This window comes from Falco rusticolus, chromosome 8, assembly GCF_015220075.1.
Source record: "Falco rusticolus isolate bFalRus1 chromosome 8, bFalRus1.pri, whole genome shotgun sequence".
NCBI lineage: Eukaryota > Metazoa > Chordata > Aves > Falconiformes > Falconidae > Falco > Falco rusticolus.
In genome coordinates, this window is record NC_051194.1 from 41,353,109 (window position 1) to 41,374,840 (window position 21,732).

At 37.1% G+C, this 21,732-nt stretch overlaps 1 protein-coding gene across 1 annotated transcript in view; it reads right to left on the bottom strand.

Annotated features, from left to right (window-relative positions):
• Positions 1 to 3,461: 3,461 nt before the first annotated feature.
• Positions 3,462 to 21,732, bottom strand: part of KCNH7 (potassium voltage-gated channel subfamily H member 7) — a 236,540-nt gene continuing 218,269 nt past the window's right edge. Inside the window, exons 13-16 of the mRNA XM_037398689.1 lie at positions 18,363 to 18,626; positions 13,228 to 13,396; positions 9,827 to 10,019; positions 3,462 to 8,475 (exon numbers count right to left, since the gene is read on the bottom strand). Of these exons, the coding sequence (XP_037254586.1) occupies positions 8,209 to 8,475; positions 9,827 to 10,019; positions 13,228 to 13,396; positions 18,363 to 18,626 (893 nt within the window). The 3' untranslated portion in view covers positions 3,462 to 8,208. The remainder of the gene's footprint in view (positions 8,476 to 9,826; positions 10,020 to 13,227; positions 13,397 to 18,362; positions 18,627 to 21,732) is intronic.

Consider the following 21,732-nt stretch of genomic DNA (forward strand, 5'->3'; position numbering starts at 1 on the left):
CTGACTTGCCTATTACTTCCTCTTTTAGTTCTTGCAGTGCACCATGGCGTTCTGAGTGCTGAACTGCTGGAGGAAAAGAGGATCACCGACCTGTCAAAGTTCATGTTTGGAAGAACTGCTGTGGATGGAAGCTGTTGTAGTTTTTAACCTTCCCACTTGATAAGACAATGCACTCTGAATGAATACTTCAATTTTTAAGGGCACAATTCACAGAAATAAATATTTTTTGCATGTTACCATATTTAGAAGCTTTTTCTTTTTTTTTTTTTTTTTTTAATCTGTACATGTATCGTTCCAGAAATGTAAATTTCTTTCAAGAGCTTAGCATAAAGGAAAAGCTTATGGTCACACATAATAGGTTGTGCCTTATAAATGGGTAGCTTGCCTACACAAATAAAACATCAGATGCCTTAAATGCTATATACATTGTTTTCATTAGTAACAACATACGTTCAGATGACATACTCTGAAAAATTCTGCTGGTTTGGAGAAACTAGATCAGTGGATTCCATTAAAAACCCAAAATGTTCTAGGTAAAACTTCCTTACTGCCCCAGCTTGTTGCAGTACAATGTGGTTCTTTTTGTGAGTCAAGCTCAGATAATATTATTTGAATAAGCTGGAATGGCTTTCAGCTGATTGCATTTTTTTAAATTTCACCTAAGGTTCTTCCCCAGGGGAATCTGCAGGTGTGGTGTTCTGTTTTTTGTGTGTGGTTTTTTTGTTTGTTTTCTTTTGATATTTTTAATTTCCTTTTAAAGAGCTCAGTTTGTTGCAGAAGTTTTCAATGGCTGTTCATCTGGGTCAGTAAAATCACTTGCTGAATAGGTCTTACGTGATAAACCGATTCCATGATTCACTATAAAATCTCTAAAAGAAAATGATTCAAGCAAAGAAGTGTCTGGCTTGATGATAGATATTTAGACAGCACTTTTGATCAAAATATTTTGTGAAAACTTGGGCATCAATGGAGAGAAATGACCAGCTTTATTACCCAGATTTATCTTAGGATTTACTAACCAGAAGTTATCTTAGATTTTTCAGTTCCTTAGTCAGTGAAGTTAGAAGGAGTAGACATGGATATTACTTCCAGCTCTGCTTGAGGGATGGAGGTCAAAATGATACATGGAGATTGCTGTGTGTGTGTGATTTTCCAAAAAGCTCTAATTTTGTGTCTCTGTTCTGTGTGCTTCAAGCCAGTGAGTGGTGTCCTGTGTAATCCAGTGCATTTACGTTTATTCCCATGGTGCTACGAGTATAATAAATGCAATTTTTTTCCCCCCTCAATGTTTTGGTATAGATCCTTTTTGAAGCCCTGTTAGTGATTGCATTTTAGTAACTAAATTCAAGTCAACCACAAATGAAATGTTCACATCCTGTTTCTTATGACCGAAATAAGTGCATTGCCTTTATTTGTGCATATTTAGATTTCTTGCAAATACATTTTCATGTTGATATAAAATACTGAATATGTGAAGTGTACAAGTGCTTTTATTTGTACAGTAAAACATTTTCCAAGAGATCTTTTCTGAAAGGAAAATAGTAACTTACTTTAGCCACATCATTATACAAAAAACTGTTATACAAACAGGATTTGCTAGAGCTCATAGTAGTGAAGTATATATCTAGACTAAATTTCCAAAACTTCCTTTTGCCTTTCCAACTTTGTCATAAAGTTTCAGTATAGAAAATGTAAATAATGCATAAAAGGGGCAAGTACTTCCTGTGGGAGGCTTTAATTTGGTCCATCTAATTTCCATTTCAAAGAGAATAGCCATATTCTGCATTCATTAATAATCAAATAACTTCCCAAGCGGGTATTCAAAAAACTCCAAATAGCTAGATGAAGAAAAATGTTTCTTCATTAATAATGCAGCTCTATCTACTACTCATACATAAAGATACAGTGAGGAAAAAGTAAGCTTGACATAGCAGTGCCTTCATGCAGTTACAGACTCTGGGACATGCTCCTTTAGTAGCATTGATAAACCCCAGCGTTGTCTTGATTTTCATATGCCATCTATTCTGTGGATCTGGTTTGTTTTTTTTCCCATTAAGCTATTTGCTGGTTAGCTTCTAATATACTGTTTTTCAAGTGTAGAAAAAAAAGATGTATAGATTAGATGGTAGTATATAAGTGACACCAGGACTGCTGTATAAGTACATATCATTCCTAATAAAACTGAAGAAAATGTTAGGTTCAGAGTAATCATGTTAATGGACCTTCCACATGCTCTTTTTATTCCAAGTAAGAAAGAAGCTACTTAAAGATTATTTCTGTGTCTGGACAGCTGTTGAAAATATGCCAATAGCTGCAAACCAAATGTGTCTCCAATCTGAACCAATTTTACAATTTGCCAGTATTTTCATTAAAAATTTGATGTTAAATTTAGAAGTGAGACTAGGTCCCTTGCTGTTTGTGCACAGCTGCCAGATACTGCAGATCAAAGTGCTTTCCCCTGTATTTTAGTGGGGTTTGCATTTATGATAATGAGGTAAGTGTAACGTAACAGGGAGCATCGAGGTTGCATTTTCATTTGTGTGCAAAAGAAGAGGGGGAAAAAGTTGCCACCCCGCTCTTTAGTAACTTTACTAAATGCATGACTGCAACCATTTGGAACAGCTGCAAGTAATGGTGTGGGTCTGAATAAGGTATCACAGATTACAGCTTAAAACCAAACCAAAATTAAAAAAAACAACTGAAAATCAAAAACCACCAAACTGACAAGCTAGTACCTTCAGCACACAGACCTTGCTTATCAGACCCATTTTAATTCACTTTATAGTTGCTCTTGTTAGTGAATATAAGTACAGGCACCAGGTCAGCGTTTCCTGCTTTGTTGGCTGCTGTCCGTAGTGCCGGAGTGTTGGCTCATACCATGTCTGGAACCTGTGTTTGTAAAGAAGAGGAGGGCAGCTGTCTCTTTGACTTGAGCAGAATTCACCTGGACTTGGCCAAGAATAATTTGACAGCCATTTCCTACAAGCAAAGTGCATTATTCTGCAACAGGAGTAGTGCAGCGCGTGTACAGGCTGTGTGGTAGCAGGGCATGGTAAAGCATTGCTTCCTTCTCAGAAGGGCTCAGTGCTGCGGGTGCTGAGCCGCAGCAGTCTCTGTGAAAGAGAAGATTAAACCCTGAGAAACTTCTGAGAAGGATTAGGATGTTAAAAAGACACTAAATTTTTATACCTACTGTTTAATTCTGGCTATGAGGCTTATGCTTGAGCTCTTGTGGATATCCTACATTTTGTTAAAAACTTTTAAAATAGCTTGGTTTCATGTAGGTTGAAGAACTGTTAAAAGAATAGATTTACCCTGTTCTAGAAGCCTGTCTGAATGAAAAAAACTAAAAACCTGGTTTCATTGAGCAGAACAGACTTTTCTGCTGCATGCATCAGCATTTGATGTTAGTTTAACTATGCAGGCTTTTTTTTTTTTTTTAACCTTGAATAACTAGAAAGCACAAATCATGCTTGGAGTGACCATAGATGAAGTTAATCTAACAGTTTTTTCCAAAGACAACTGGCTTACAATAGCTTTGCTGTTCCTAGAAACAGTGAGTTTGATTTGAAGTGGCAGCTTTCAGTTTTTTGGGTTTTGATCAGTTAAATCTTTGCTATTGAGAAATTAATTGTGCCTAATATCTTAATTAACAAAACGCAGCACAACTTCACATAGAACAGTCAGGATACTAAAATTGTGTACAATGCCAGCATAATTAATAATGCTTTTTCAAAAAAGACTGTCTGTTCATTTCCTTCATTTCTCTCATTGTCAAAATTGTAATGGATTTTAGTCAATTCCAGGTGACTCAATATAATTATATTGCTCTACAGGAACTAGGAAATCTGGGAACTGTAGCATTTTAGAAGCTATTTGTTTTTGCTGTGACAAAATACCATCAATTTGAGATTCTGAAAAATGTAAGAGGGAGGAAAATGACGTCTATCATACTACCCCCAAAATGTAAAAAGTATTTAACAACAGTTATTTAATGTTGGCAATGTTCCAAATTACTATGTGTTATTTCTCGGAACAACTAGCGCGGAATGTATTACACTTGTGGTGCATTTGAGGAGTCTGTGCAGATATTTTGGTGGAGAAAAATTCTTAGGTTTTCTTTATTAAAGTCAATTTTTGCAGTCTCTCAGTGATATTGAAAATGCCACTATACTATTGAAGCCACATAATTTCTGTATGTAAATACAGAGAGCCTGTAGATGAATGGGGAGGAGGTGCCCACTAGACCCAATTCTCAATCTGAGGAAAAAATACAATAACATGTAACTGCTGGGTCCATTGGAATTAACCCAAGGGATGAAGAGTCCAACCTTAAATGCTGGCGTAGACACCTGTTTGCAGTGTGAGACTATTTAAGAGAAGACTATAGAAACACCAAAGCTGCTAATCTGCACGTGTGATGTCACACCCCACTTTCAGGTTGAGGAACCATGCCTTCCGCTGCGCTGCTGGTGCAGCCTCCCAGGACTGTTTTGTGCCCAGGTTAGCTTGGCAGCTCCCAGGTGGGAGGACAGACACACAATTTGTCTGTGGGCAAAACTCATGTGCTTCACCTGAACAGGCAGCCAGAGCCATACGAAGCAGTGCTTTGCAGCATTTTGTGTGTTTGGTGGGTCACGCAGATGCTCTGATGAGCGACCTGTGCTTCACCAGAGAGAGGAGATTGCTAGGGCACAATTCCTGCAGCAAGGAAAAGGGAAGATGGAGTCATCCATGGCAGCCACTGTGAGATGGGAGGCCAGAAAACGTGCGTTTGGGGAGTGAACAGTGTGGGGAACGCGAAAAGAAAGATGTGCGCTTGGTCACATTGCTTCCTGGAAACAGCAGAATGAAGTAGGTCAAGACACTGCTTATCTGTATTACTGTGAATTGTGCATGTACATGAACATGTAGGTGCAGGTTGCTGCACGGTTTTAAATATCGAAACAGCATCTAATCTGAACAAAATCTGTTGTTTGCTTTGAACACTGAAACTAGACCCATAGCGGTGGAAGCTAACGAACTTCATGAAGACCTCTGCTGATTTTGTACTGTCTCACCTCTTATATTTGGAGTGATTATCCCAGTTGCTTTGATACTTCAGCTCTATCAGCTGTTCTTGAATTTCCAGGATACTTCTCGTATCTACAGCTTATAATTGATAGGTATGTTAGTCACAAGTTTTAAATGTGAATAGCCAAGATGAGCGTTACTAAGCTCAAGCAAGATGAGAACTTATCTCCCAAAGTCCTGAAGCCTCTGTGGATATGTTGCAGCTGTGTTTTGTGATGTGTGGGTACACCAAACCCCTACGTTTTCCCAGATTGATTTGGATAACACAGACCCATTTCTATTAAGCCAAAAACTGACTGGGCTTAAAGGGAGCTGTGCCCCCCAAAAAAAAACCAAAATGAGAGACAATTTTTGCTGTTTAAAAAATTAATGCATTTCAAAAAACATTGATTTGTACCTGTCTTTGGAAGAGAAAGCTTGAAGCAGTGGATCTTCATGCGCTTCAGTGTACGTCAACAAGAAAAGAAGGTATCTGAGAAGGCAGATCTTTTGTGGCAGGGAAGGGGCAGCTAGAGTATTGCCAGATATGTTGTCATCTTTCACGTTTTGTGTCTTCATTCATTGGCAGATGTCTAGGGAGCTTAGAATCTCCATAACTTCACAAAGTCTTATCTTAGTTGCCCCCATTTGAGATTTTTCTTCTTGACAAATACAGATGAAGAGAAGGGAAGGAACAAAGCCTCTCTGAGCCAGGAAAAGGAGAAAGAGATGGAGCTTTTCCTTCACTTGGGCTAATTGAAATAGTTGTTGCTTTTCTTCTTCACCAGTACTCCTTCCCCAGTCCACCTGTTTTGCTCAGTCTCTTTGCCGTAATGTGAAATACGAAGTGATGAAATTGGACAACAGGCATTTTGTAAAGCAATGCTCATGCATTATACTTTTAAAATTAATTTTATTTTTAATTTATACCAGACTTTTTTAAATGTAGCATAACCACAAATACTTTTTTAGAAAATGTGCTACCTTGTTCTTTGTAACAGACAATATTAGTTACTAGACTGAGATAGAGCAGAAATTGTTAATGCTTGCTACTTAAAAAAAAAAAATAAAAGCAGAAGCTATTTCACTTTGTTACTCGGCACTCCTGTTTCAATGGAGTTTATGCAGGTAAAGATTCTGACTGGCCCAATGATGCTGTTACCTAGGACCTGATCCTGCAAGGCACTAAGCAGTGCAGACCTCCTGTCATCATGGTAGAAGAAAGAACAGTCAGCCTGTTGTAGCATTTGGACCTCTCAGCAATCAACAGTAGCATGAGGCAGAAGAAAATTTGATCTTGTGTGGGAAGGGTTGGTTTCTCTTTGCACTTACAAAGGTATTCAGTTAATTAATCTTTGTATCTTTATATGCAAATGTAAAGCAGAGCCTTGCTTAGCAGCTCAACACTCACACTAATTTTAAATGAGAGAAGATTCAGCCACCTTGGGTTTATCTGCTGGCAGTGTATGACTAAAACTGTTGTGCATCATTCTAACCCCAACATACTACATATATATATATAGGTATAAAATCTATTAATGTGAGGTTTTACCACTATTGCATTACCCTGTAGCACTGGTTTAGAACAGAGGGTTTAGTTTGTTTTTAGTTAATATTTTACTGCTCCCCCACTAACTGGGTTACGTGCTTTTCTGAAACCAGTTCTCTTCCTAGAGGAATTTCACATTAAAGCTTTAAGATTAGAAAATCATGTGAACATTTTTAAATATTTAAAAACAGTAATAAAAATGTCAGTTTCTTCTAAAATAAACACAACATTGGAAGCAGAATAATATTTTAATAAAATTAAATCTAAGTATTCACAAAGCATTATGCACATACAGTACATACCGTATTTAAAGCCTACAGACCTTAAATCATTTTATTCTAATGTAGTCAGCTTTAGACACAAGCTAAGCTTACTCGTTTTGTAATAAGAAAGTTTACAATTGTTCCTGAAAGTGATTTTACATATATACATATATATATCTATCTATATATATATCTATACTCCTACATGTAAGTGTAGGTATATACACACACTTGTGTGTATGTGTGTATATAAATACATACACACATACATACACACATATGTACATATATAAAATACACACATGCACACATACAGGAATGTGTGCGTGGTGTGTGTGTGTCTACATACATATGTGCCCTATCTAGGATCATTGTAGAGGGGCCAGTCAGTAAAAACAGATAACTGCAAACAACCATCCTAATAATTATAGAACAAAAATGTGTAAAGTATTTTTCAATTAAACAGGTTGTTAATAATTTGTATTGAACAAAAGGAACACAGTCTTCTGTATTATACAGAAATCAGATTTATTGCATTTGATTATGTTTGTGTGACAGATGAAGGGTGCCTGCCTGCTCATGACAGCTAACGTCCATGATGCAATTTTTATTTTTTTTTTAAAGTAGTGGAAACAAATTATTTATTTAATGCAGTTTTGTGGATGCAACCTATGGTGATACTTTCCACCATGTGGCAGTTTTCCTGCCTGTTAAAATACTGCCCTACTTCAGCTGGTTTAGAAGGAGGCTGGTTTCTCTGTCCGAATTGTTTCAAATCCAGAAGACTTGGTTACCTTATTCTTTCTCTAGATTCAGAATCATTGTGATTTATCATAAAAAGCTCACTACAAGAAAGATAAATCAATTTTCAAAAGTGAGCTAGAAGATTTCACTTGAATTTTGGCTTGGTCAGGTAGGAGTTTTTTCTATGTCAATTATCGTTATTGGTCTCCTTTTTGCTCTGGAGACATATCCACAATAAAATACTATTTCCATGACAGTAGTAAATGGGTAAATGGTAATCTCCATGCAACGTTAACTGTAACTTCAGAACATGCATGTTTTTTTAAAAAAATAAAAATATAAGGTGCCTTGAGAATGCTGGCAGTTTTACATTTGGAACATACAGTTAGTGTGTGTGTATATATATATATATATTTACATCAGAACATCTCAACTTTACCTTACAAGCTTCATATTTAGGAAAATATCAGTACTACTTTTGCATATAATGGTATATTCCTTGTAGCCCCTGAGTCAAGTATAGAGATTTAAATACAAAAAAAGGGAAATTCAGCCATTAAAAGCACTTACATTTTTATGTGAAGTAATAGTATAAAAGTATTATTTCCCAGGAAGACCGGGATCAGAAACATGCCTATGAAGACTCAAGATTCCTACAGTGCTTAGTGAAGGTTCTGGCAAGGAAGGGTGCCGAACAGGCTGGAGATAAGTTTTACAACGCTGTGGGGGACACTCTACAGACTGGTCACTTTCTTGATCTAAAAAAGAAGCCAGGTTGTCTTCTGAGGCTGTGTTAAGATGCACTCCACTTGAGAGGGATTCTTTGGATTTAAGTTTTGATTTTTCAAGGTCTAGAAATTCAGGACACTGGAAGGGAGGAGAAGAAACAAGATGGTAAATAATTAAATTTTTCTCTTCCAGACTCTTGTTCTGCCCAAAATTAGCACATTCAGATAGCTGCTGGAAAATTTTGTTTGAAAATTAAGCAGTGTACTGAGATATTTTTACACGGTACTACACTTGATTTAATGTAATTGAATGCAATTCTGTTGATTAATAGTAGAAGCCTGGATATCTTGTCCCTCCTTGGACTTGCTTATATGACATCAACACACACATATGAACAGCCCTTTCTGAAGGACAGAATATTCTCGAGATCTAAGAGTACGCATTTCAACATTCTCAAATTTACAGTTTTGTTTCAGAACATAACTCTGGAGGAAGCGCATCATTCTGTACATTATAACCATTTGGATTCCAGTTTCAGTACGCAGCACTTCCTTACTTTTAAACACGGAGTTCATGTGAAGTTTGCAGGGCACCTGCTGATGTTTTCAGGGAGTGGCCATATTTCTGTTCAGAGATGTGTTTGTATGTTTTATGCAGGTATATATGCGCTGTGGGCTTACACTTCTGAAAGCTACGGCTGCACATTTGCTGTCCTGATAATCTTTATGCATGCAAACTGATGCCTTCGGATGTGTTGGACTTACTGTGCCCATATGTGTTCCAGCGTACACATGAGTGATCTGACACAGGCAAGCATGCTGGATTTACTAATTGTGTGGTGCACAACTGATTTGGGATTCCTAGACATGCAGCAGCCTGTTTGGAAATAACATGCCACATCCCTGCCCAAGCTGTTAAACTCCAGAGATCCCAAATAAATTTGGAAAGTCATCCAATTTTGCCTGAACAGAACTGGGGTAGAAGATGTGTATTGGGAAACACAGGTATGTCACAGCTCTGTATGTTTATATTTCCAGCAGTAACAAGGGACCGAACATAAGAAAGGTTTTAGCCCCCCCCCACTTCCATATGTGTATGACCAGCTGGGCTTGTCTGGCCTGTACCTTGAGGAAAACATAGTCATGGTTCTTCTCAGGACTTCATAAATGGGACCTGTGGCAGATGCACCCATGCAGGCAGGTCTCATGCTTGGAAAGTGTTTGTGGTTTACAGCCCAGTCTAGTATTTGTCATTTCTGCTAACTTTTGTTGAAAGCATGATGACAAAGTATATCAGTCTGATTATAAGATCGTTGTATGGATCTCCAAGATATCTACTATATCTAAGTCCACTGTGGAGATGCTAAACCAAAATCATAATTTCATATTTGTTAAACTTGTTAACAAGCACCTAGATTGGTATGCATTTCTTCTATCATTAGCTAAAAAGATTAGCAAATCTCTCATGATCTTATTGCAGCTGTACATACCTGAGATGAAGGACTGAAACTTCTGTCTGTTTTAATGGATGCTGCGGGCTGAAGCTTTTGTATCACCCTGATTGCTGGCTGTGGATACTCTGCACCTGCAGTCACCATGCTGTAGGCAGGCGGAATGAGTGTTGACTGCCTTTGCAGAAGCTGCAGGATGGTTTGGATATCAGCAGTCATTTGGGATTCAAGCCTAGGGAAGTAACACAAAATAAGTTAACTCATGTTCAGGAATAGGTATATTTTAACGTACTGTTTGCAGATACAATCAAGAGGGACTGCAGCTTCTTAATAAAGCGAACTATTGCTTGTTGACATGACCGTGTCTTAATGGGAAAGAACAGAAGAGGGAGTAGTGAGCCCTTCCAAAGCTTGCTGGCGCTCCCTTTGCTTTGCAGAAGGTAGCTGTATGCTCGCCTCTGATCTTTTTGCTACATTAAGATTGTGTTCATTGCTATTCCTTATGTTTGCAACAAAAAGTAACACGGGGGACCGGTCTTTGGTTGAAATGAACTGGAATAAAAGTACTCTTTTCGTTGTAAATAAATTGATTTGTACTGGCTGAGGATGGGATGCTATTTCTGATGCATCTGACAATTCTGACATTCCCAATGCTAATACAATGTACTGAAATAAAGAGAAAAACATGTTTGTGTTTTTCCACAGTTAGAAAATGAAAGATGCTCTCAAGATCATTAAAAAAACCAACAGCCCAAGTCTCCTTACTGTGAAAATTTATTAGGCTTATCGAGCCTCAGAATTAGAGTCAACATTTCTGATGCTCAAGATTAGTAGTTTTTTTCTCTTTTTTTTCCCCTTTTCATAAATTTGTATATGACTTCTGAAACACCTGAGCTGCTTCTGTTGTTTATACTTACAATTCCATTGTACTGAAATGTTTTTCAAATGGTTTTGCCAAGATCCATGACAAACTCAGGAATAGGCAACGCCTGCTGAGCCTCCCCAGCTGCTGGAAGTTTACGGGACATGCTATGACAGACTGTAATACAGACATGCAGCCTTCTCTATTGCAACTCATCTTCTGACAGAGTAAACAAATTCTTGTCAGCAGCCTTTAATGTTGTGAATGTTACTACCTGGGCTGCCTACAGCAGCAGAATTGATCCTGTGCTGACAGATTTTCACTTTTACCAGGTGTTTCACTGATATTATTTTTTGTCATGTTGGAGTTGTCCATTGCCCGTGTCATTTATTTCTAAATGCATCTATGAAATTAATCTGAAGGTATGCTCAAAGGGTATTTAGGATGCTGTTTCTTCCTTTATCAGCAGAAGCTGGTTTTGTGGCATCAGGTCTCACAAAGGCCCAAACTTGGATGTTGCAGTCAGTCATGCCCTACTTGCTCTCTTGTTCAGCTTTCCTGGATTCTTTGCAACTTGCAAATGTGCTGATTTCACACAAACGTGATGCTGACGCCACAGGGGAAAACACTGCAGCAGCAGCAGCATGCCACCATCCAGAGAGACTCCATCTGCTAAACCTGGACTTTAACATCTCAGTCAATAAAAGGGATTTAGCACTGGAGGACTTGCATCAATGATTGTCTTTGGCTTTGAATTAACTCTAAAATTGTTCCCTTCTTACTTTTTTAGCGCTTGATGGGTTTCCTGGTACTTCAAGTCAAACAGTACCTCTGGTAGTCTTTATTCATCATCACTGCATATATAACTTCTCCCTTCTTTCTCCAAAATTTAAAACAAGTCCATGTCATGCCACACAAGGAGGAACAAACAGGAAAACTTTAGATGCTTGGCCCACAGCCTCCATGAAATTCCAATTGCTTGAAGAGGAGAAAGAGAGAGAGCTCTAGGGACATATTCCTCATACAGTGGCTTTCCAGCCTTCTATATCCATTTAATAATTTGAGTTGTTATGCTGAGCCTCTAATATGGCATGGAAAAGTTCAGGAAGAATTGACCATGCTTTTTAGTCCAGCAGGTCAGGTCTGACATAAGCAGGAAAGAATACTGGCTGTTACATTCATAGAAGACCCAGCAAGGTCCGAAAGCATGAAAAGCTTTAAAACCATGAGAAAAGTAAAAGAATAAAATGATCTAATAAAATCCATAACAATTTAAATCTTAGATTATCAGTAGCAATGATCGTTTCTAACTCAAGAAAATACTGAGAACTTGGAAAAGAATTTGATAAAACTATGGGTAAATTTGAGATATAACTTCAGTTTCAAGAACTTGAGATTTCAGGAAAAGAAATGAATGGAATGTGACTACTGCAATTAGAAATTACAGCAATTTAGGCTTACATGTTAAAAATGTCATTTAAATGTACCATATAGTATTCAGAAATGAAAAAAACTGTGGTTTGATTGGCTTATGGTAGGTGAAGGAAGCAACACGCATTTAACCTGACTTTAAACTGCTTGCTAAAATATACAGCAGAAAATGCCAATGAAGAGCTACTAAAGTATAATTAAGGCTGAGTGCATGTCATAGTATTTGTCATGGAAAATATTAAAAGTAATGGAACTGCAGAGTGAAAAAAATAAAAAAGCCACAGACCTGAGCATAGGGCAATTTAAAATTAAGTAAAATTACATGGTAAATTATAGTGTTGGATGGATCAAAATTCTGTAACCATATTTTTAAATGCTGTAAGCTATTCTGCTTAGCTGCCAGCAAAGAGTAGCATATCAGAGAGCAAAAGAGAGAAGGAAGAGACATTTTATTAAGTAAAGGTAATAATGGATTCTGACAAAGAAAACATCTGCTTTCTGTTGTAACAGGTATAAGTGTTTTGCCTTGGCATACTCCCATGTCTTATTATAGATAAAGTTGCAGAATAAGTTAATGCATCAAAAAGGGAATTTTTCTGCAATATTTTTTGAAAGAAGGCAGCTGATATACTTTGGGTGTCTAAGAAAGAAAAAGTACTTCAGATATTGAAGATACTGAAAACTGCGATTTTGTGGGCATGTAAATATCTAAGAATAGCATTCTGGGTGAGCTGAGATTTAAATTTAATAAGTTTAGGTGCCTCAATACAGTTTCCTGGTTAAATAGCTGGTCTCCTAAACAGTCAAGGAGAAAGGCTCTTCTGCAAGGGAATTCAGAGTAGCTAATGTGGGTACCTAGGGGTAAGTGATGTGAATATTATGGCAATGCATTAAAAAATTTGTACCCAGCATTCCCAGGACAGGTTTTTCCAAGATTCTGGAAGACTGCACTTAGGTGATATTTAGGCTCCTCAGAATACATGTAGAAAACAAAGTGATAATCCCAAAGTGTATTTTGGGCTTCTGAAGATCTGGATGCTTTTGGAAACTTCCTGCACAAATTCATTCCTTCTGTAAGCATCATTAATATCAGTTGTATTATGTATACTTTCACACATATGTTTTTTCTGATCATATCTGTTTTTACCTGTTGAGTTGTTCTTGAAGTAAATCTAATCGATTCTCCACTTCTCCATATATAAACTCACTTTCAGTTTCACAGATCCCCCATGTAACATGAGGTAACGCTGACTGAATTGGGGAGTCCTGGTACTCCTGGATAGTCTCCTGCTTCCAGTTTCTTTTATCAGTGATATCTGTTGAAAAACAAAACGTATAAAAGTATAGATTTATATACATGCTTTTAGAGAGAGGTTGGCACCCCTCAAGCCTCCCACTTACTCATATTTCTCAAAACCTTGAAAGTCAAATTGGTACATGGGCACACTGCCTGAACAACTTTCCTTACTTCCTCTCCTTACTACTATTTAAGAGAAGATAAAAGCGGCTCCATCCATGCTAACATTTTGAAGCTGTAGATAAACAGGCAGCTTTGTCTAGTCAGAATCATCGGAGTTCTGCCACTAAATGGCTCCTATTTTTTAAATTTTCTTTCTATCATTTTACTAATGAACCTCCAATTTCTCAAGGTGTTTTTTAGCAAGCCAATATTCGTTGAAATTAGATGTATTTTTTCTAAGCTAAAAACATTAATTGATGTATTTGATTGTCTTTGTGTGTTTCAGACACCTGGCTAAGACCTCTTGCCCTTGAACATGCTGTTGAAGTGTATCTACTGTTTAGGTTTTTGGTGCAAAGGAGGAGTAGATGCATTGCATTTACAGCACTAGGCATGCATTACAGTGCATTGGAACATCCACTCTAGAGAAAGCTGCCAGACCTCAGCTAGCTGCCTTTCTTACCAATAATTCTAACACTGCTTGTCTTAACAAGGTTGGTGGAGTGTAATGTGTTTTGTCTGAGACAGAGGCAGTTTAACGCAGCTCATACTGCTTGAAAAAGGATACTGGTTATTATTTTCAAAAAGGAAATTGATTTTCATTGATGTGCCTTTTAGCATCACTAATCTCCAACCCAACCCTTACATCATTATGTAAAGCATGTCTCAGAGACATTTACAGTACGGTAGGGTGAAAGGTGCCAGTTCATTTTGTTTAATAATTTGTGAGTCCTAAAAGAATGAAATATTCAACATTGTTGGGTCAGTCAGAGATCACTTTAATGATAATTGGTAATTATTCCTCCCCCTCCCCCCCCCCCTTTTTTTCCCCCCTGTTTGAGCTGCAGATAAAATTTTGGATTAAGAGAGAGAAAATAATTTTATTCAAGCTAAAAATAGCCCAGTTACATTATTAGGATCTTACTGCAGAGTTTCAACTATCTTGCTGAATTTAGTTACCCTTCTAATCTCATGATGGTATATACAATACGAAAGTATTTAAAAACACTCTTTATATGATTTTGTTATACTTATTTCTTCATGCCCATCCTTTGTGGAAAAAAAAAATAAATAATAATTTCTCCCAGTTCTGCTCTGTACCTGCGTGCCCAATTCCATCCTTCTTGTACCTCCAATTCTAGGATCTCTGTGATCAGACATGCACCTTAGCACTGAAACAGAACTCAGGCCTTCCTTCCTTTTGCTTGGATTTCTGGTTTGAGCTATTTCTCCTTCCTTTTTCAATTTACTTAATTTACACTTCTTTGGATTTGTTAATTAGTATACAGCTTGGCTCCAGGGAGTTCTCCTGTTCACTAAGCTGGTGAAAGTTTAAAAATAATTTATCACGGGATATACTAGTTGCATGTATCCTTATTAGATACAGAATGAAGATCTTGCTGTGAGTTTTGCAGCGCCTACAGGTGACACATTTAGGTTGACAGTGCTCTCACATCTCCCCCCTGCTCTGCCCCAAGCCTTTGTTACTGAGTGAACCTGTTATGCAGTCAAAAATTGCTCAGTACTGCTCAGATTCTCCTCTCCTGTGTTAAAAAAAGGCTGTTAAAACTTTAACACTTGCTCAATACAACTCCCATTAGGGTTGTATCTGTAATTATTTAACTACGTGAAGTTGCAGAATTTATTAAAAGTTCTTACTGCATTCAGGCTGCTGCTTCAACATGCAGCTGGACAAAATCCTTGACTGTCTGTAAGGTGTCAGCCTCTGCTGTGTGAGCAGTTGGATTTGAATCCCACACCGCCCAGCAGTCCTGAATGGTTTGCTCAGAGCATCTCCTAACACTCCTCTTGGCACTGCATGCTGACAACTCAGCACAGGTTACATTCATTTCACACTTGTGACATTTTTCTAAGAAACCACAGCAGCCAGAGCCACGTTTCGAAGAAAAGAAAAAAACAGTGTGGGTGACATGTGAGAGGTTTGTCCAAATGCTATTAGCTAATCCTTTCAAACACATCTTTGAGCAGTGTTGGTCCAACTAAAGAAATTAAAAAAAAAAATAATCCTGTTCAGATTTAATATTTCAAGTAGATTTAGCCAGGAAGGGGAGCTCTCACTACAAGACTTCAAGTGGAGGAAGAGACTTTCTTGTCATTTTTTATCTCAGAAAGGTGCTTACTGCATTATCTGATCTTTGGTTAGCAGGTGGTAGAAGGTTTCCTGGAGCAGTAGAGAGTGTCTGAATTTCATGTGGCATGACCTATAACTGATTTTATGCACCAGGCAGAAGAGGAAGGGGAAAGAGTTTTCACCTTGGCCACACGGAAACCTGTTCAGCTCCTCAGCCACTTAAGCCAACAGAAGGAAAGAGGCAAAACTGTCACAGAAACATGTAATTTGGTTTTAGTTGGCACACATGGCACAATTTGCAGTGCCCAGGAAGCTGGAAAGCTCTCAGGAAAGTGAGTGGAGCAGACTGACAAATTCAGGTGTAAATTTTAAACTATGGGTATGGGTGCAGTGGGTGCTGTAAATCCAGTGGACTTATTTTTAAGCAGTGAATTTCAGGAGTAGAAACTGAAAACATAGGCCATACATTTCACTGCTTTTTAATGTCCTGTAAAAACCAAGTTGTTCATAATTTTACACAATAAATCATTAAATAAAATCATGTATTTTTTCAATCCTGTGGATTATCCTAGGGAAATCACAGCTGTTTCTTGTCCCAGAATATGTATTTGTAGACCATTACAATAAACATTTAATTTGTGACGAAGCCAATGAATTGGCTCTTGATTTATAAAATAAGTTCAGACACTATAAGCAAGTTAATATACAGTATTGTACTGTTCTAATCATCTTTTCAGGTACTTCCACATACACGAGTAACCCCAGAAAAGCCCAACAGCAGTTACAACTTTATAACCAACTATGGTCTTCCAGGGGCTGAAGAATCCTAAACTGAGAACTAAATCAACCAATGTATAACTAGGTTCACTTTAAGAACCAGTCTCATAGCCCAGTTAATGACCAAGTGAAAATAAAAAATAGCATTTTTCCACAATATATAGATTAAGCAGCTACAGAAAAAATATTAGGTCTTCTCAAGAGAGTCATGTTTTAACATTAAAAGGTGCATTTTAGGATTGTGAGGAAGAAGTTTAGGCATTTTCTGCCCACATTATACAATCTATTATTAATAGTCTTTCCATTCATCGACAGTAATGACCAAAACTTAAGACAGAACTAAAGATAATTAATAAGTATCAGTCACAGTGGTAATGAACTGCAGTGGCTTTATAAAGTGCTTTTGCATTCAAGATTTATAAGGTACCATACTATATGAGGATTATAAACATACATACATACAAACAGAGTTTATTTCAAAATTTCATTATGCTTATAACTACATTTATCGTAAGTTATGATCAATCTCTAATTAATAGCAGGAGTAAGAATTTCATTTTAAACACATATCAATCAAAGCTGATTTTATTCTATTGACCTTGAAGTTTTTATGAAAGTTGCAAGAAAGGTAATGAGCTTTCATACACATTACCAGAAGTGCTAGATTACAAAGTGGAAAAAAGGAATGTGGTCTTAATCAAAATATATAACCTTTAGACATGCTAAATTTAGCTCATATAAAATCTGCAATAGGTTGCCTTGGAAAACGTTGCTATAGCTGCAAGGACACATTTCTGGCTATTGGTAGGGGAAAGGTAAGCTTTCAAATTGCAGTATGTATGCAACAAGTTTATGTGCTGCGGATTTATATAGACAACCTGAGAAGCCCAAACTTCAAATATTCATACCTTTGAAATGTAAAAATAACATTGTTTGGCCTGATTAGTCATTACATTTGTTTAAAATTATAGCCTAAAAGCCTGAAATTTATTGAACGATGGTTAAAAGGTTAAATTGCCTAAATGAAAACAAACTGCTGGGGAAAACAGCATTAAATAGTAAATACGTAATTCTTCCCTTCAGACTAAACCAATTATAAATGAACTTTCAGCAATATTTAAATTGTATATTAATCTGGAGCTTTTCATTAATTTCCCTTGATATCACTGAGAAAATTAATATTTTAGTATATTAGATGTAACTTTAATTATGTGATTTATCTTTATGTAAAAGTAACTGCAATTACTTAATAGTTTCTGATCGTTTGTCATATACAAAAGCTCAAATCTTTGTTCTTGTGTTTTACTTATGGAAGTCAGGATTTGTTCTGTGTGAGGTAATGGTACTCCTTTTAAGCAACACATGCAGCAAAATGGGATAGTATTCTTTCAAGCTATTATGGATTTTTGTCACTTAATATTCATTGTGCCTTGTCAATGCAAGGAATGAAACTAGTTCCCTGACAACATTATTTTTTTTTTTTTTTTGGTGCATGTCATGTGCAATCATCACTAGGTTTATCTAGCTCTCGCTGTCTAGGATTTTTTACTGTCACCCAACCCTGGTATATCAAACACCCTCTGAGAGATTCTTTTCTGCTTTGAGTACAGTTTTCATCCATGGTCACTCAATGAAGTCCAGGTCTAATCGGCAATTTTAGAGTTTAAATGACTTTCCTAACGCAGCTGAGTTACAAGATAATTTATGAATAAAACCTGGCATAGCCTTTTGGAGATTCTGTAATCCAGTCCCAAAGCTAGGGTATTAAACTGCATTAATCTTCTTGAATAATAATAATTTTTGATCTAAAATATTTTTTCTTGTTAAAATTTCAGGAAATACAAAAGTAAATATTATTTAAAGAATCAATAGTGCCATTCAGAATATTATTTTTGATAGTCAGGCTAAAATAGATGTCTACTCAAACTTTACAAAACAGTAACAGCTAGATTACCTTTGCAAGAACTGCTTCTTTTGTCAAGAAGAATTTCTTCTGTGGCATGAACCATTTCTTCAAAGTCCACTTCTGTGGTCTTCTCTGTTACAGATGGATAATCAGCTATCCCAGAGAACAGCGGCTTTTGCTCATCTTCAATGGAGGACACAAAAGATGATGAGCCACTTTTTTTCTCCTCAAAGTGTTTCTTAGTAGATTGATAGTATCTGGTGGTGTCTTCTGAGGGTTCAGGATCACTCTGATCATCCTCTTTAAAATAATCTGTTAAACATAAATAATTGTGTACAATAATGCGCAGTTCATGAGATTATGTTCTAGTTTATTCTGGTCTGAGGACGGAGATGATTATTGTACCAGTTAGGAAGTTCACCATCTACTAGAATAAATTACTGTAAAGCCTTTTTTCTTTCCTGTATCAGAGGAGATCTATATTTCTTTTGAAGTCCTAGAAGACATCTGTATGTATATAGCAAGGATTCATAGTCCCTAAAACATAACTCATGATGGAAAACATTTGCCGTTTTGGTATAAGCAAAGTTTTATCCAACATAGCCCTCCTGTTTACTCACTGTTTTTTTCAGGTGAGGATGAGATTTGAGAAAGCCTTATATTCCAAAGTTTTAAAAAAATAATTTATTATTTCATTCCCTATTCCAATTTCTCACATTCTTGGGCATTTTTCACAGTCTTGACAAGCTAACAGTCATGGATGTCAGAGTCAGTATCAGAACTACTCATTTAAGTTATGCCCACATAAGAGCATTTTTGCTGATTATTCTTTTCCCAGAAAAGGCAAATGCATTAATCAACCACTCAACCTCAAAATGTCTATGCCCACCAAAACAGAGAGCATATTTCTCCATGGTCAGTACTGTCAAACCTATATTTAGGATTGATACAGTAGAGAGAAGCCCTGGGTACAGAAAGAAGTGAGTTCCTTGTCTGTCTTTGAGGGATGATCTCAAAACAACTTTCCAAAGCAGCCTAAATTCCTTAGCTTTTAGAATTAATTGTGATTCTCTGAACATCCAATCTTTTAAATAAGAAAAGTACCCAACATGCTGTGATATATATGGCAGCAGAATACCAATGGAGTTGAGAATGACTCTTTCATTAATCATATTCAGGGTCTATAGTGAGACCTGTAGCTCTAAGTGAGCAGATTCAGTCCTCTTAAGAAGTGACACATAAAAACTAGATGCCTTTAAAAACACACTGTAAAAATAAAATGGGTTTTAAACCCAAGAATGATCATTTATGAAACACAGAGAACTCCTGATCTCTTTTCAACATAAACTTGAAGCCAATTTCCAATTCAGTATTTGGTTTTACCTATTTTTAACTGAAATGTCAAGATAATTCCAGTTCTGCTATTTATTTAAAACACGTTTTAGCAGGGTAGTCTCAACAACATATAAATACTGTAACTAGTTTGCATTAACTTCTGAGGAGACAGCATGATTTCCCATCTGCTTTGTGCTAATTACTAATCAACATAACTCTGGAATGTCTGTAGTCTTTACAGCCTAGAGCAGTGGTTAATACAACATTTAGTATATTCCCTAGATTTCTTCTCTGTTTTCTGGTCACTATAAGGAAATGAAACTGTGGCCTCATCTAATCCTCTTGATCTGCATGTAAAGAGAATGCAGCATCCATACAGAGCACAGGAGGCCAGGCAGCCTGAGCAGCGAAGGCAGGTAACGGTGACCACAGTAACACCAATGCCAAAGCAGGTCTCCTGTAACTGCCCCCTCTAACTGTACCCTCTAGAGTCTCCCAGGGCAATTAACACAGCCCTGGACTGAGGTGACTTTATTTGGCTCCTGGTAAGCAGCATCGCTAGTTTTGGGTGATACTGAGGATATCTAACACTGCAAAGGCATCAATACAGATGCAAATGGACTGGCAGTGTAAAGCGTGAGGAATGCTCAGACTGGATAGTCAAGTACCACGTTGTCTACAATCCCATCTCCAAAATAGTACAAAACCAAAAGAAAGCTTCATAAGAAAATTCTAATGTGGATGTCTCCTGTGGCTTTTCTTGTGGGAATATACAGTAAAATGCATACAGTCACACTACAGCAAATTGTCTTAATTACTTACTGCTTGGCTGACTTCAACCTGTGAAAAAGACCTTCTAATGAAAGCTTGAAATTGCCATTTTTTAGGGTAATTTTTTATGTTCATGGGATTTTGTGCACTAACGGTGACTGTAATGAGCACCCTGTGGAATACAAATCAATCAGTGGACTAATTTTAAGAGGAGGTCATTGAAACTAATGAAAAAATTGTATAGAAGCTGAAGTATAGCAGACTGTCTTATCTGTCATAATCATGGAATACTAAAACATCTAGGAACCAGAAGCCAGATTCTGCTAACAATTACATTGCTGTAAAACCAGGGTAATTCAAGCGATATCCCTCCATCTACGTCAGAATAACAGAACACTTTTCCAAATGCTGTCCTGGTATAATGAACTCACTGTCATTAGAAGGAAAGTGGAGATCTGTTGAATGTAGGGTTCTGCCTATTGAGATCTGGGAAGATTTTTTCATCAGCTGATCTATTTCAAAATATGCATCTTTGGCTTTACTGCTGTTGCTTTATTTGCTAGCCATCTGGCTACATTCAGAGAGTCCAAAGTTGTTTTCCTTTTAAGAGACTCATGTAATGCTAAAGATTCGTCTGTCTGGAGAACAATCCTGTGATACCCTTCACCTAAAGAAGGAATTTAAATGGAAACTGCATTTTTTTTTTTGGCTCTGCAGGACCTGACAATGGTGCAAGCTCTGTACCTCAGATCAACGGCTTAGCAGTGCCTCTGTAGCTCAGTGGAAATGTATTACAAAGAATATCTAGGTAGTGCCTTATTCAGAGTATGAATTTGTCCTTCCCTCTGTAATGAAATCCAGTCACCGGTTTGCAATGAATTTTCCAGAACAGAAGAGTTTTCTGTGTATGTGTGTGTATGGATGAGTTCACTTTCTATCACACAGACTCCAGGTTTCAATAGACTTTTCTTCTCCTTTCTCTTCTGTTTCCAAAATAAATGTAATCATTAAAAACCCACCCTCATCTTAGTGCTTCCTACTTCCTTTTCCAGTAAGACAAGTTTCACACTCTGATTCTGACTGTTAGAAACTGTTTTGCTGACTATTGTTTTGTAACTTCCTCCTTTACCAAACACATACAAACATTTTTTACACTATTTATGAGTCTCATTTTAGCCTACTATGTATTTTGGTTGCCTGCCAAGTTTACAGGGAATGTCCTCTGACATTTGCTGTCTGGAAATTCCAAAACCTTCATAGTAATTATCAGAAGGTTTGTGTCCTGCTTTTCGCAATTGCACTGGCAAAGGAA